Source organism: Vipera berus (genome assembly GCF_964194415.1).
Source record: "Vipera berus genome assembly, chromosome: 4".
Classification (NCBI taxonomy): Eukaryota; Metazoa; Chordata; class Lepidosauria; order Squamata; family Viperidae; genus Vipera; species Vipera berus.
Genome location: NC_138206.1, coordinates 31,179,708 through 31,197,328, shown reverse-complemented (window position 1 = coordinate 31,197,328; position 17,621 = coordinate 31,179,708). Strand labels below are relative to the sequence as shown.

The following is a 17,621-nucleotide window of genomic DNA, read 5'->3' as shown; positions in this document are numbered from 1 at the left end:
GGAGACATACCTTTTCTGTCGTAGTCCCTATCCTCTGGAATATTCTCTCCTCAGTTGAGGATGGTCACTGCAGATAAGTCACTTTTCTTGGTACCACCAAATGTATTTCCTTAATAGACGAAACTCACAAAATGCCCTTCCTTCCCACTCTGGTGGGCCACATAGATGTAACTGGGAGAGGTAGTCCTTTAAATAACCTGGTTTCAACTATGTCAGGGTTTAAAGGTGATAGGCAGCATCTTCAATTACACCCAGAAGCAAATTGGCAATCAATGCAGCTCCTGTAAAAGGTGGGGGTGCACAGATTTGGCTTGCACAAAATTATGTGGGCCACTGTGTTTTGAACACACTGAAATTACCAGATACTCTTCAGAGTAGTCCCATGTAGAGCACATTACAATAGTCCAAAGGGGAGGTGAACAGGGCACAAGTGACTTTGAGAAGGGCCTGGTGATGATGTAACTGGCACACAACACACAGTTGTGCAAAGGCTCTCCTGGCCATTACTGCCATCAGGAGTTGTGAGTCCAGGAGAACTCTCAGGTTATGCACCAGGTGTCTGGGGTAGTGCAATCCAATCCACAAGATGGCAAGTCCCCAAGAACCAAGGAGCCCTGCATCTTATATTGCTACATCTTGCCATGGTTCAGTTTAACTTGTTGCTCCTCACTCAGACCTCGACACTCTCCAGGCACCAGGAGAGGACAGTTATAGCATTGCTTAGCTCCCCATGGGCAGAAATGTACAGGTGAGTATTATCAGCATACTGATAATATCTCACCCCATGATGACCCAGCAGCTTCATGTAGATATTAAACAGGAGCAAAGAGACCATTGATCCCTGCAGGATCATCTAAAGCAGATGCAGAGGGTCATAGCGCTTGCTCCTGATCAACACTGACTGGAAACTGCCTCAGAGGAAGAAGGTAACCTAGAACAACACTGCACTATCCCTATCCCACTCCTGACAGAGATCACCAGAAAACATGATCTATGGCATTTCCATCCCATATCCAGGCCTGAATGCCAACAGAATGGGCCCAAAAAATTCATTTCCCCCAGGATCTTCTGGGGCTGCAGCACACTCCCTTCTTGACGACCTTCCCCAGAAAGCAAAGGTTGAAGACAAGATGAAAACTTCCCCTTAAGGTGAGATTTAGTTGCAAGGTGGGACCAAGTTTCATCATCTGCTTCAAGGTAAGATTCACAAAGAGCAAATCAGAGGGAGAAAGGGCCTGATGGAACTCTCAATTGCTAAAACAATCCTATGTAGTGTATGTAATTATTGTTATTAATGATTAAGCCTGAAGGTCAATCATGTTTGTTAACTTGATTATATTGACTACTCAATATATGTTGTAATTCTTGGATACTTTCTGGAGTTAGTGGTTCTGGAAGTTTCAGTAATGCAGAAAAACCAACTCATAATTCTAGTTTGTTTAGAAAAGACACAATATCCCCAATCACAGCTTTCATGTAAAATGACATAGGAAGAGATACAGTATGTCTAAAATTTGACACGCAGATCTCATTTCTGAACTTGAACATGGAAACATGGAAAATCGTGTTTTGGAAAATAATAAAATTAATATAGTGAATTTGTACAATAAGTAATCTATACGTGTAAATGGTTTTAATTCTTTTACTGATTTCACTGTTGATATTTTATAGTGCCTCTCTCCATGTATATGGTTTCCAGAGTGATCTTTGCTAACATCTCAAACAAAAAAAGAAAGAAAGGAAAGGGAACCCCCCCCCAAATGTTAGAAAATAAAGAATCCTTTCTGTGAGAAATGCTACATGGCTGAGGCTATTCAGAAGCTAAGAGGTTCGAGTAACAGACCTATAAGTTTAGGAAAAGTAGGTAATAGTTATACCTTAATATAAATTCTGAACACTAGTCCCTGAATCATCAAGCCACATAAACAATGTACAACTTCTGGAATTACTTCAGGGAGGATATTGAGCAAAACGAGCTAGTATTCTTCCTGGAAAAGCCATTTAGGACTAATATGAACTACTAATAAAAATTCTTGCACTGATGCAAATTTGATCTAATGGATATTTTACAGTCAACCACAATGAACTGCCTGTTGACGATCAATTCCAATTCTTCAGAATCCAAGCCCTAAACAATGATATTAAATTATAGTCACAATATAACAGGAGTAACATACTGCAGAGTAGGCAGCACTTGAGGGAGCTGAGGAAATATTCCAACTATCGAGAACATGTGATATTATGATATAACCACATAAAATTTGAAAGTTATATAGTCAGTTTTTAGTCAAGGTTGTCAGGAATGTCACTACAATATGTAATAGACCGAACATACTATTATATTCCAAAACAGTTGTATTTGAGTAACAAACTTACCTATTGCTGTATTTACAGTCATCAGAACTGAGGGAATGTGCACTGTAGTTCTACCAAAGCATCCAAGGAATCCTTGGAGCCTAAATAGATTTAAGAGGCAACCATTTTATGTATGCTCAGTTTTGGATGTACCCAAATTATAACGTCGGATTGTACTGTAAATAAATTATCTAGAAACATCACTGACATTGGGTTGATTTATTTCCTAGTAAAGTGCATCTTTAAACAATTTTTTATAGTTGCTTCACAGTCAGCCAGATATCTAGACCGGATTTGGACCTTCAATCCTGGGAAAAGCTACATTTGGTTTCAAGTTGTTTTGATAAGTCCTATGTACCCAGAGTCCACATTTTACTGTTTGAATTCAATTTCTTGACCTAATAAATATATTACAAGTAATTACAATGACTTCTTTGTATGAAAAAAGTAACTCATTTGGTTGGTGGATTGGGACAAGTGTATTTATTAAACAAATAGTTTATTGTGCTTCAGGAAAAATAGTCTTTAGACTAGAGTAACTTGCCTGTTTGACCAATGGTTCCATATGTGTCCTTGTGAAAGTGCCCTCACATTATAAGGTGGTTATCAGGATCTTCAGACTGATGTCTATAGGCAGCCAATGATGGTACTGAAGAAATTCATGGAATATGCATGCAGAAGACAAAGTGAAGAGTACAGAAGGTCTTCCCATTTTAAGTGGCAAATCATCTGAATATCACCCCTAAATATTTATGCTAGGAGATATCTTAAAAGTATAATTCTATTAAAGTGCTCAGCAAGCAATCATAATAATATTGCACATTGGAACCATTGAAACAATGTCAGAATATGTGTTTGCCAGGGATGCAAATCCCAGGGTACCGGCTGTGGTCATCAAATTGTGTCCCTTCAACTCTGTAACTAATGAAAATATATTACAGTACCAAATATTGCGGTAGTGCAATTTTGAGGACTTTTCTCTACCACAAATCACGAAACTCATGAATCTCATTATTACAAAAATATTTCCCACATTAGATGATAAGAGAAAAGCCATAGAAAAATTAGTCTAAAATTCACCAATAATTGAGAAAATTCATCCTGATGTACATAAACCAATCTCAGCTATACCTTCCTTCACTGTTTCTGCAAGGAATATAAAGTTGAGGCATTCTCCAAGTTTTCAGCACTACAGAATCTTGAGGAAAGCTTTACGGAACTCATTGTTGGAGGTGATATATATGATAGGGTTGAGGGCACTGTTGATGTAACCAAGCCAGGTGATAGCACTGTAGAGTTCTGGGGAAACGTGGCAGACTTGACAGTGAGTATTCAATATATGTGTCACGAAGAAAGGCAGCCAGCAGACTATAAAAGTCTGAGATATAAAAAAAGAAAGCAATACACTGTTGCTCAGTAGTATTTAATTGTGGACATAAATCTTCATTCACACAAATCTAAAGGCCCTCATATAAAGGCAAGCTGCCACTCTAAGATAATAAGTGAATAAGGTCAAACTAATTCTGTCTGTTTTTAAGGTAATTGCACGTTACTCTAGAAAATACCTGGAGATCCTTGATTGTCTGTTCACATGTCTTATTAAAAGCAAAGAACAAAGCAACATAAGACTAAATATAATTTTAGCTAACATACAGTAGATTTATTTTAAAAAGATAATCGAAAAAGCTATTTAAATGTGAGGTTTTTTTTGTTAATTTATTCCCCTTTGAAGCAAGGTACTTCAAATTCCTTGGTAATCTGAATTGAGATAACACATGTGGTTATTTTTTCTCTATGGCTGGAAACCAAATGGGGAAAAACATGAACCAAAAACAGTATTAAGTACCTTTTTCTTTGGCTTCATAACCTGCTATATCTACTTTTCCTTAAAATAAGCCTTAGTGATATTTTCTGAAAGTGGCACCATTGTATAATTTTCACGCCATCTTATGAGTGCCAAAATATAACTCTTAAAAATATAATAAAAAATTGCATATTTTAAAAATATCTTATTTTTAAGCAATGTACACATTTAATTTTAAAAATGTTTAAACATGAAAAATAATAGTGAAATTATTTTGACTATTAATAATTTAGTCACCTAGTCAAATCTTATGAGATTTCATATGGAAACAGAGATTACACAAACCTTGACTATCTCGTGAGATTTGGGTGATTTTAAATTGTTTAAAGCATTCAGGTACCATCTACTAATGTCACATGGAAGATTATAAAGAGGTCCTGAAGTTTGTTATTTATTGAATGTAGACATTGCTCAACTCCAAGACAACTCATATAAGGCACAGTTCTACATGATAGCTCTGAAGTACTTCAGTTCTGTAAAGGCTGAAGCTGGCAAAATGACAACCAATAAAGACTATATTTTTTAAAAAATATCTCCACCATCCAGGTGAACTCTATTAATGAGAAAGTCAGGAAGGAGACATTGAGAGCTTAAACTGAAATATTAAGGTTTTGAATTTTTTTCTGCTGTAGACAATCCAGTATCAGGCTTAAAGTCTTCATTCTTGCCTACAATAAAGATTCTACTCTTGCAGAATGGTATCTAAAAGGTTTCTGCCTTGTGAAACCAAGACCATGCTGGATACCATTGATTTTTACAACTTCTGACAAGGTTTTGGCAGTTCCAGCTTTGTCTTCTTGCCATGCAACAACTAGAATTCATTGCTTTATCATTACATATGGAAACCATCTCTTCTTTTAGCACTACCTTTTGGTTGTAAGAACTATCCCTTGTTATGGGAATCTTAGAAGTCATGATTCTGTTATTTTATTTCACACACTCCATTGGCTGACATCTACCAAAATAGTCTCTCCTTGCTTTAACTGGGTCTTATGCACACCACCATTCATACATGTCTTTACATACTTCACCCAAAGCACAAAACTATGAATAATATGTCATTTCATACTACAGTTGTAATAGTAGTAATATGCTACATATTGATATGGGGGGTCGTGATAGTTCAGCATTTAAAGAAGCTGAACTTGTCACGTGGAAAGCTGATAGCCCTGGTTTAAGATCATACAACAGGGTGAACTCCCGTTACTTGCCGTCGCTCCTGCTAACCTAGCAGTTAGCAAATGCGAATATATAAATAGGTGTCATTTTGGTGAGAAGATAACAGCATTCAGTGTGCCTTGGTGTATAGTCATGTTGATCACATGACCACAGAAGTGTTTTTGGACAATGCTGGCTCTCTCGGTTAAGAAATGGAGATGAGCATCATTCTCTAGATTTGGACATGGCTGCGCAGAGGAAACCTTTACCTTTATATACTGATGTTGAATAATTACATTTCTAAAAGAGTGGGAACTTTCTACTTACCAAGAACAATAGCTAGCATCTGAGTGCTTTCCTTTCTCTAAACTGTGTTCAGCACTGTCACTTATATGGTAGCTCCAAAGATGTTTTTGTTTTGTTTTGCCATTGTTGAGCCTGTGCACCTGTAGATTGCTATATACAAAAATGCAAGAAAATTAAAAGCTATAAAGAATACTTTTGAAAAATGGAGTCTGAAATTAGTACTGGTAGCTACAATATAAACAATGTCCATAACGATGTCTGCTTCTACAAATAGACTTAAGTCCAAAAATGTTATTGAAGAAATGATAGATGTAGAACATATTTTATCTGACAAGATAGAGATGGTATCAACAGTATATTTAACACTGAGAGGCCAATAGAATGACTCTGAAAAGGATGAATTTACAAAAGAAATTGCCTAAAGTATTAAAATCAAAGGGAAATGCTAATGATAAATCAAGAGAATATCCTGGATAATTTTCTCCTATTGGACTTAACAAAAGTGTCTTTCTTGTTGCCTAACAAATGCCACCAATAGAAAAAGAACTTCACTATAGACCTTGCCTTGTTGCTCTTGCTAAGAGCAAAAGTGGTACAGAGTACATATTTTTCCCCAGTCAGAAAAAGCAAATTTTCTTTTGTTAAACAGAAAGTGACAGAGATTTAGTCATATATAGCCTTGGACTTAGGGGCCAACATAGACTTTGTAGCTCTTTTTGGTGACCTCTTGCAGCAATTTAAGACAATACTGAATAATTGCATAGCTTTCTGTTTAATATACATTTTTAAAAGAAATCATGTAAAATAAACTTTAACCTTTGATAATCCATTTCCCATAACCAAAGGTTTTGGCTTTTTTTAAATTTAATCTTTTTCTGTAAGATATCACTCAGTTACCATCACAGCCACTACAGCCCTTGGATCTGAAATGTTTTTTTTCGAAAGCATCTCCCAATTCAAATATATTATCTGCTTCAGCTCTTACCTCGATAACTATTCTTGGCAATCAGTTAGTATAAGGCCAATATTAAGCTGATGCACTAAATGCTAGTATTTTGAACAATTTGTGTTTCTAGTGTAATTGCCAATTATAAAGTTCATAATATAACTTAACAGCTGCAGTCAAAAATATCCACCATCTCTTCTTCATTATATTGCCTGAGGCAGACTGACTGAGATTATTGCCAATGACATTCTGTGTTTCCAACTGAGATTTCTAGTATTGCAATAATGTCATTTAGGATTATAAATCTAAAACAGTAAATAGAATGTTTCCCTCACAAAATGAGAAATAAGACTAGAATGTTAAAAGCAGCATCGTTTACTTGACAGTGTTTCACACTGCTGAAGGAATCATTCCGATCAGATGGAGCTCTTAAATTGGGATCTGGGGTCCTGTGGATGTTGTATGCAAATCTGAGGACAGGTCTCAAATATGTAAATGCCAGAAGGGTTAAAAGGCTAGAAGCATAAGCAGAAAGCCTTGGGAGCAGCAAGTAGGATGGAGGCTGAGTCACATTGCTAAGCCACCCTGAGTTGTGTGCAAATTAGGTGGTCATTGTCAGTTTTTATAATACGCAAGCAGATAGCAGTGACCAGACCCCAATCCAGACATGGGTGACTCCTTTGAACATAATACCAAGCTTACCACTTTGGAGATTCACTGGTTAAAAACATGCAAAAACTCTCAGACTTTTCTACTGTTATTGTCAAGGCAGCTGCTACCACCCAGCTGGGCAAAACACACCATTTCTCAGAAGTACCTTCATGTCGCCAACTGGTCTTCCTAAGGGCAAGATTTCAGCAGCAGCTTTCTTCTTAATGTTCTTGTTTCTAGCGGAGGAGGGAGCACTCAGTTGCCATCATTCCCAGCCAGATGACTGGAACTGATAGGTGTTATTGTCTGGAATTTTTAGAGTGTAGGGTAAAAATTGGATATAAACACACTTGGACATGGGGTAGTTCTTCCAAGAACTATTGATATCTAGAAAAATATTATCAATAGTAATAACACTAGCAGCACGTCACAACTGACGAGTGGTGGGGGAGGTAGGAAATGAGGGAGGTTATTTGTAAATAATAGGTGCATCCTTGTTCATTTTTTCTCTCCTGATGGTTCTTTCCATAACACATTTCGCAGAAGATCACTGTATAGTGTTTCTTTAAAAAAATGTGGAAAGCTGTTTGACTAAAGCATCTACCTTCTGCCCCACCTCCATACAGATAGAAAAGGTAGGGATATAGATAGGATATAGGATAAAGAGAGGATCCTTCTGGCTTTTCCCAAGGACCTGAGAACATGGTTTTGTCAACAGGGGCTGCCACAAAGAAGAGGGAGTCAAGTTATTCTCCAAAGCACCTGAAAGCAGGACAAGAAGCAACGGAGGAAAACTAATCAAAGAGAGAAGCAACCTAGAACTAAGGAGAAATTTCCTGACAGTTAGAACAATTAACCAGTGGAACCACCTGCCTAAAGAAGCTGTGAATGCTCCAACACTGGAAGTTTTTAAGAAGAGACTGGACAGCCATTTGTCTGAAATGGTATAGGGTTTCCTGCCTTAGCAGGGGGTTGGACTAGATGACCTCCAAAGTCCCTTCCAACCTATTATTATTATTATTATTATTATTATTATTATTATTATTATTATTATTATTATTATTATTATTATTATTACTACTACTATTGCCTATTCTTCATATAAGAACTACAACAGAAAAAAAGTTTTCTGGTTCCAAGCCACTGAGCTTTATTTTGTGGGATTTATGAAGCTTACTAATAATTGAACATTATTATTAGTATTAGTATTATCAGACATGGGGACCCAGAAATGTGGTAGGGCCTGTGCCAGTATTGACAGTTGTGAATGAATGTGACTACCTCAATTATGAATTCTGTTATAAGATTTTATAAGGGTATGTAAGCTCCTCTAAATACATCTACTGAGCATTTCTTTGCTGATTCTTTCCAAATTCTCATTTTTTTTAAAAAAAGGTTCATTTACTTCCTTTGAATAAGAGATTAGCTAAAGCATAATCTTCTCTTACCAATTATTGAATGATAAAAGCTTAACACCCCTCCTCTCTTCAGAGGTAAGTAGAAAGGACCTGATAACAACGCAGTGCTTTGAATTCTTGAGATGAAAGATGTTCTGGGCTACAAAAGATTACAGCCTTTAAATCAGATCTTATTCTCTGTTAATATCCCCACTTATATTCACAAAAGTCCTTTTCTTTTTGTCTTTCCACTTTATGGTTTTTCCAGCAATTTTACAGAGACAATTTCTTTTTCAGAACAGTTTAGTATATTGGTACACATTTCATTGTGTGAACATAATTGGATTTGTATTATATTATTTCAATTTTTTATTTTGAGCTAGTGTGACATGATATGAATAATTAACTACTAGCATTTGTATTAGGTTGCCTATCAGCAATATAAGCCTTTAAGTTATCTTTTAATTACTGTTTCAGGGGGGGGGGAAGTGTGGCATTCTTACTAAAATATAGATGTTCCCGGTCTGATGACCTCAATACATATCAGCTCCCAGAATTCTTATATATACTTTTATTACAGGTTTTGATTATAATAATAAAATCTAATCCAAACTAAACTTGAAGAAAATAGTAGAAAGCAGTAAAAAAATCAAATGAAAAAGCAAATAAAGATGAAAAAGGAGAAAAGAAATATATAAAGAAATGACTTCCAAACTTCACCACAAATTGAAAAAAATTAGCAATGTTTTACCCTCCCCCTTTGAGGTTACAAACATTTAGCTCATATCCTATGACCTATCTATAAACAATTCCATAAAAGATAATATTTTCAGTCCTAGTGTGAGAAGAATGTGCACAAAAGTGTTTCCAGAAGTAATAACATGTCTTGTTTTAATTGTGATGAAATAAACCAACTCTATATCTATTTCTTTTACTTGTAACAGTCTTAATTTAAATACTGTCATAAGATTCAATTTGTCTTCATTTTTTTTGTCCCATCATATAGAGTTCCTCAAGGCTTTAACAAATCTCTTTTATACATCAAAGAGGAAAAAATTATTCATGTCACCCTCTTGGTTTATCTTTTGAATTTCCCATTTACATTTTAAAACCTCAGCCAGATTCTTTTGTAAATCCAATGAAATATCCTTTTCTAAGTCATTCTCTTGGCCTATGAGTTATAAATCCACTTTCAAAACCATCTCTATCTTATCAGATAAAATTTGTTCTACATCTGTCATTTCTTCAGTAATAACTTTGGGACATGGAATATCCATAGAAGCAGACATCACTTCTAACACTGTAGATATTGTGGCTACCAATAGCTCTGTTCTTCAAAGGTCTTCTTCAATATTTTCATTGTTATAATGTTCTGCACCATCTTATAGGCTTGTACATCTTTCCTGTACCTAAAATCTTTAGTCCCCTGTACTGTTCAGTTTCTGAAATATGAAATTGTTTATCTTTGTTATATCTTGTTTATCTTTGTTATATCTAGTATCTATTTCCCATGATAAGTTGTTTGTCTTTATAACCCTAATTTCAAAATCTTATACTAAATGTTTCAATATTCCAAATTTACCTAGAAACCTAGTCCACTTACAACTTTCCAAGATCAAAATTTTATTTAGCTTTTTGCTGCTTATTTCAGATACTTTAAATTCTTAAGCTTATAATTAAAATTTTCTTTTCAGGATTGAACTGGATTTTCAGACTTGTCACTCTGAAGATTTCTAAGCGCTTAGAAATAGTTAATGAACATTTTCCAAAAATGATCAGGGAGTGAGGTTTGTGAATTTAGTCTCATTTACTCATTTAAGTAAAATGATTAATCTCATCATCTCCCAGCACTTAAATCTGCAGAAAGCCATCATTCTGAAAGGAGCAGCTTTCCAGAGCACATGTGGGTTATCTTCTATCCTCTCCTAATCCAGATAGATTCTAAGAAACCATTCTACTCAGCGGTTCCTGGTTCTTTGCTGTGGTTATTGGCCCTGCTTCTACTCAGTTTGCTATATCTTTTCCAGAAATCCTTTACTCTCAGAATTCTTAAAGGCCATACTAGCTAAGGTTAAGGGCAACCAAATTCCAAAAATATGGCATCTATGCAAGTTGAAAAGGTGCTAGAAGTGATTTGCTCTATTGAGCCCAAAAACCCCCCACATTTTGCTTACAGTTCTTTGCATACAATACAAGCTGCCCAGAGTTGCCTTATTAGAGAGAGATGGGTAGCATGTAAATTTAATTAATAAATTCTAACTCTCTGAAATCTTATTTGCCACAATTTCATTATCAATTATCTTCCCCCAACTCTCCTGCTGTGTTGGATGTTCAAATCACAGAACTCTTAATTAGTGGACCCGGCATATATGAAAAGCATAAAGTAGGGAATGACTGATGAAGAAATTAAAAATGCCATTTAACTGATTTATTGAATTTATGTGCTGCCAACTCATATGAGCAAGTGTATGACTACAGTGTATCATCTTAATACAGCTTGTCACTTTAAAATCATTGAATTACATGGGAATTAAGAATATTCAATGGTGGCAGTTTCTCATATGGATGTTTAAATGGGTTGAAATAAATCAAGTTATGCCCATATACCAGCAGCCAAAGTTTTACTCACCTCAAGATATACCACCCATGGCATCACTAAAATGGCAACCAGCAGGTCTGCTATTGCTAGGCTTACCACAAGGTAGTAGGTAGTAGTCTGCAAGTTCCGTTCCCTCAGAACTGCTAGGCAGACTAGAACATACCCAAAAACAATGACCAAAATCAAGATGGAGGAAAAGAGGGCAGAGTAGGCATGAAGCTGTGGTAATTGAAGTTATTCTGCCAATTTTTGTTTAGAAGTTTGTATGAAATAACACACACTAACATTTTAGCAGCAAAAGAATTCTGTAATGATAGATTAAATTCCAGAATGTTCTGATATAGCTTATATAGACTATAACAGCTTCCATCTTTTCAGTGATCTTGTTTGCTGAACGTTTTGAAAGCAGAGACAGAGAAAGAGTGAAAAATTAGTTTTATAAAAATTAATTTTATTTATTGTTCATGGATTTGTAAATAACAGAATATATGACGTTATATTTCATAAGATCATAATCTTGCTTCTAAATACTGGGGTGCTTTCAAACACTGAAGGTACAAAGTTGTATTTTCCAGATAATTTACTATCACTGCTTTACCTAGGCTGCTTTGGAATACTCAATTTTGAAACTTTTTTTGCTACAATTTTTAAGCAAATCACTGCTGTTTTAAGTGAATCCAGATTCCCACATTGACTTTGCTTATTGGAAGCTGGTTGGAAAGGTTTACAAATGGTGATCACGTGACAAAGTGATTCTGCAGCAATCATATGCTTGCAAATGCTGATTGCAAGACATCCAAATTTTGATGATGTCATTGTGCTGAGGATGCTGTGAAGGTGATGAGGTCTGGTTGTCGCTTTTTTCAGTGCCTTTGTAAGTTTGAATAGTTGCTAAATGAGTAGTTGGAAGTTAAGGACTACCTGAATACAGTTGTTGTTGTTGTTAGTTGCGAAGTCGTGTCCGACCCATTGTGACCCTATGGACAATGTTCCTCCAGGCCTTCCTGTCCTCTACCATCTTCTGGAGTCCATTTAAGCTCACGCCGACTGCTTCAGTGACTCCATCCAGCCACCTCATTCTCTGTTGTCCCCTTCTTCTATTGCCCTCAATCTTTCCCAGCATTAGGCTCTTCTCCAGTGAGTCCTTCCTTCTCATTAGGTGGCCAAAGTATTTGAGTTTTAGCTTCAGGATCTGGCCTTCTAAAGAGCAGTCAGGGTTGATCTCCTCTAGGACTGACCGGTTTGATTGCCTTGCAGTCCAAGGGACTCGCAGGAGTCTTCTCCAGCACCATAGTTCAAAGGCCTCAATTCTTTGGTGCTCAGCCTTTCTTATGGTCCAACTTTCACAGCCATACATTGCAACTGGGAAGACCATAGCCTTGACTATACACACTTTTGTTGGCAGGGTGATCTCTCTGCTTTTTAGTGTGCTGTCTAGATTTGCCATGGCTTTCCTCCCCAGGAGCAAGCATCTTTTAATTACTTGGCTGCAGTCTCTATCTGCAGTGATCTTGGAGCCCAGGAAAATAAAATCTGTCACTACCTCAATTTCCTCCCCATCTATTTGCCAGGAATTGAGAGGACCAGATGCCATGATCTTGGTTTTCTTAATATTAAGTTTCAAGCCAACTTTTGCACTCTCCTTCTTCACCCGCAACAAGAGGCTCTTTAGTTCCTCTTCACTTTCTGCCATTCGAGTGGTATCATCTGCACATCTTAGGTTGTTGATATTTCTCCCAGCAATCTTAATTCCAACTTTTGATTCATCTAGCCCTGCCTTTCTCATGATGTGCTCTGCATATAAGTTAAACAGGCAGGGCAACAGTATACAGCCTTGCCAGACTCCTTTCTCAATTTTGAACCAATCAGTGGTTCCGTGTCTAGTTCTCGCTGTTGCTTCTTGACCTGCATATAGGTTTCTCAAGAGACAAATAAGATGGTCTGGTACTCCCATCTCTTTAAGAACTTGCCACAATTTGTTGTGATCCACACAATCAAATGCTTTAGCATAGTCAATGAAGCAGAAGTAGATGTTTTTCTGGAACTCCATAGCTTTCTCCATGATCCAGCATATATTGGCAATTTGATCTCTAGTTCCTCTGCCTCTTTGAAATCCTGCCTGTATTTCTGGTAGTTCTTGATCCACATACTGCAGGAGTCTAGCTTGTAGGATTTTAAGCATAACTTTACTAGCATGTGAAATGAGTGCAATGGTGCGATAGTTTGAACATTCTTTGGCACTGCCTTTCTTTGGAATTGGAATGTAAACTGATCTTTTCCAATCCTGTGGCCACTCTTGAGTTTTCCAAATTTGCTGGCAAATTGAGTGTAGCACTTTTACTCCATCGTCTTTTAAGATTTTGAATAGCTCAGCTGGAATACTGTCACCTCCACTAGCTTTGTTGTTGCTCAGCTTTCCTAAGGCCCACTTCACTTCACATTCTAGGATGTCTGGCTCGAGATCAGTGACCACCTCATCATGGTTATCAGGGATGTTAAGCTCATTCTTGTATAGTTCTTCTGTTTAATTTTGCCACCTCTTCTTAATCTCTTCTGCCTCTGTTAGCTCCCTGCCATTTTGCATGAAACATTCCCTTCATCTCTCCAATTTTCTTAAAGAGATCTCTGGTCCTCCCTATTCTATTGTTTTCTTCTATTTCATTGCACTGTTCCTTTAAGAAGGCATTCTTATCTCTTCTAGCTATTCTCTGGAATTCTGCATTCAATTGGGCGTATCTTTCTTTTTCTCCCTTGCCTTTGATATGGAAAAGAGTGTTTGCTATGACCATCGTATTCTCTTGACAAAATTCTATCAGCCTGTGCCCTGCTTCATTTTGTACTCCAAGGCCAAGCTTCCCTGTTATTCTGGTTATCTTTTGGCTTCCTACTTTAGCATTCCAATTCCCCATGATGATAAGGACATCAATTTTTGGTGTTAGTTCTATAAGGTGCTGTAGGGCTTAATAGAACCGGTCAATTTCATCCTCTTCAGCACTGGTGGTTGGGGCATAGACCTGGACTACTGTGATATTGAATGGTTTGCCTTGGATTCGAACTGAGATCATTCTGTCATTTTGGGGATTGTATCCCAGTATTGCTTTTCCTACTCTTTTATTGACTATGAAGGCTACTCCATTTCTTCTGAGGGATTCTTGCCCGCAGTAGTATACCTGATGGGCATCTGAATTAAATTCACCCATTCCTGTCCATTTTAGTTCGCTGATACCTAAGATGTCGATGTTCAGTCTTGTCATCTCTTGTTTGACCACATCCAGCTTTCCTTGATTTATGGATCTTACATTCCAGGTTCCTATGGAGAAAAAATCTTTATAGCATCGGACTTTCCTTTCACCACCAGACACATCCACAGCTGAGTGTCCTTTTGGCTTTGGCCCAATCACTTCATTCTTTCTGACACTACTAGTACTAGCCCTCTGCTCTTCTCCAGTAGCATATTGGATGCCTTTTGACCTGACGGGCTCACCTTCCACCATCATATCTTTTTGCCTCTTGGTACTGTCCATGGGGTTTTCATGGCAAAGATACTGGAGTGGGTTGCCATTTCCTTTTCCAGTGGATCACATTTTGTCAGAACTCTCTACTATGACCTGTCCATCTTGGGTGGCCCTGCACGGCATAGCTCATAGCTTCATTGAATTACGCAAGCCCCTTCGCCATGACAAGGCAGTAATCCATGAAGGGGTCTGAATACAGAAGCTCTGCAAAAGGCAAAATACGGTGCTAAGAACAATTTCTTCCTTCCTCAGATCCCTAATCATCTCAATAAAGTTATTAAAAGTTTCAAAGAAATCAGACATCTTTTATATACTATAAACCGTAAGTTCAAGGCAGCATTCAGCAGGGGGTGCACAGCAGGACATCCAAAAGTTCTTGTTCCCAATCAATTAATGATTATTTTCTGAAAATATTCAATTTAGCTTTAATCATCTTCAAAATGAATTTAGTTGCTATTCTTAATGATTTAGCTGCAATAATGAAGAGATTGGTAAGATTACCTCCTCCAAATTAGCATCTGCAAGCTATGGCTGCTTTCTGTGAAAGTAGGAAAAGTTGATCTTGTTAAGACATGAAGAAGGCATTAAAGAGTCTGAACACTCTCTCTCTCTCTCTCTCTCTCTCTCTCTCTCTCTCTCTCTCTCTCTCTCTCTCTCTCTCTCTCTCTCTCTCTCTCTCTCTGGATAAGAAAAGTATTTGATCAAAAAGACTATTTGCTTTCTGTTTCCTCATTATTTCCATGATTCAGAAAGGGTAACCCTGGCCAAGAGTTGTATAAGTTATATAATAAGTATATTCCTTATTATTCTCTTCTATATTTTACTCTTGTTTTTTGAATTTGCAGGCTGATGTGTTTGGCAGAGCACTGACTTACTCTACCTAGCACAAAATTCCACTGAATTTTTGGGATCAGATTTCATAGAATTGACAGGATACGTGCACATGCAGTTCTTTAGAATGAAAGATTGAGGTTTGAAAACCAAGCTGACCATGGGGACATCGCTAAAGAGATTAAATAACATTTCTCAAAATTGGTGGATTTTTGCCAGATAGGCAACAGGAATTATTCTATTAAAAAGTCCTTTGTGACAACATCATTGTAGCTTTTTATAAGTGAAAATTATGAGTTGTTGTGGTTTTTTTTGTCCAAGAGCTCTATGGAGTTAGGGATTATTTCTAACTATAACTTCATTTAATATTATTAATGGACCCAGACTGCACTGTGCTCCAAAAGCAAAGATAAAAACTTCCAGAACTGCAGAAATACCTTTAAACATCTGGACATTGGTACATTTTGCATATAGTATTCTTCTGAAAGCTATTTTACATGTACTCCAATCTCTAGAAATTGCTACAATCTATTATCCTATACAGTAGGCATCTCTGTATGACTATACAGATCTAAAACGGCTTATCAAAACTGAATTCAAAAAACTAGAAACAATGCAACCATATCAACAACATTATTTTCTTCATCATTCTATATGAACTCCAAATCAGATCCCTATTTACAGTTTTTGTTTGCAATTTTCAACTTTTTAACTCTTAGCTTTTCCTGATAGCAGAATATCAGTCTGCCTGAAAAACCTCAAAGAAACTGTCTTTAGTACAAGAATAACTAATGGATAACACTGTTTGTGACCATGTTTTCAGATAGATAGATAGATAGATAGATAGATAGATAGATAGATAGATAGATAGATAGATAGATAGATAGATAGTGTGTATATATATGTATATAGTGTATATAGGGACGCGGTGGCTCAGTGGGTTAGGACGCTGAGCTTGTCGATCAGAAGGTCGGCAGTTTGGCGGGTCGAATCCTGAGTGCCGCGTAGCAGAGTGAGCGCCTGTTACTTGTCCCAGCTTCTGCCAACCTAGCAGCGTTCCATGCGCCTTTGGCGTCTAGTCATGCCGGCCACATGACCACGGAGACGTCCTCGGACAAGCGCTGGCTCTTTGGCTTTGAAATGGAGATGAGCACCGGCCCCTAGAGTCGGAAACGACTAGCACGCATGTGCGGGGGAACCTTTACCTTTACCTTTACCATTTTATAGTGTATATACATACACTATATACACTATATACATACATACATATATATATATATATATATATATATATATATATATATATATATATATATATATATATATATATATATATATATATATATATATATACACACACACACACACTTTTGCTGGTTTCAGATAAAACCTTTGTGATTTTTAGAACCTCTTTCTTGAATAATTGTGACAATAGGGAGCGATTGACACACACCCCTTAGCTGAAATTTGCAATTAAAAGCTCACTAATTTTCCCAGAGTTTCTCTATATTTTCTTAATTTCTTCATCTTTCACTCTCATTTTATCCTTTACTTCACTCTCTGCCTGTTTATTTCCTCTCCAGATTCTTATACTCACTTTTTTTCACCATCAGTCCTTCCTTTTCATAGTTCTTCCTTGAAATGAGGAAGTGGAAGTTTCTACTTAGGATATTCACTTTCCAGTGCATGATTCTTTCAAGAAGACAATCTATTTTTTGGTTGCATTGAAAAATATAGTTTCAGGATAAAACTATCTCAGCATTATAAGTATCCCTTTGCCACTATTTAAGTAAAACACACGCATCTTTCTCAATTAAGAAAGGCAGATCATTGAGAAAAAATGAATCTGTTCTTATTCCTATATTCTTTATGTTTGCATCCACTGAATATTTTTTAAAAAATTCTGCTTTCTAGGCAGATTCTTATTGGCTTTATATCTTTTAATCATCTTTCCGTCCCAAGCTTCTTAATATTTGAAAATGTCTATAGGCAGCATTCT

At 36.7% G+C, this 17,621-nt stretch overlaps 1 protein-coding gene across 1 annotated transcript; it reads right to left on the bottom strand.

Moving 5' to 3' along the window:
• Positions 1 to 3,544: 3,544 nt before the first annotated feature.
• On the bottom strand, positions 3,545 to 17,310 carry DRD3 (dopamine receptor D3; the record flags this gene model as incomplete). The annotated part of the gene is made up of 4 exons (XM_081327721.1): positions 3,545 to 3,733; positions 5,703 to 5,741; positions 11,307 to 11,495; positions 17,230 to 17,310. 4 exons carry the CDS (start codon positions 17,308 to 17,310, stop codon positions 3,545 to 3,547), a joined length of 498 nt encoding a protein of 165 aa, XP_081183847.1.
• Between the last annotated feature and the right edge of the window lie 311 nt (positions 17,311 to 17,621).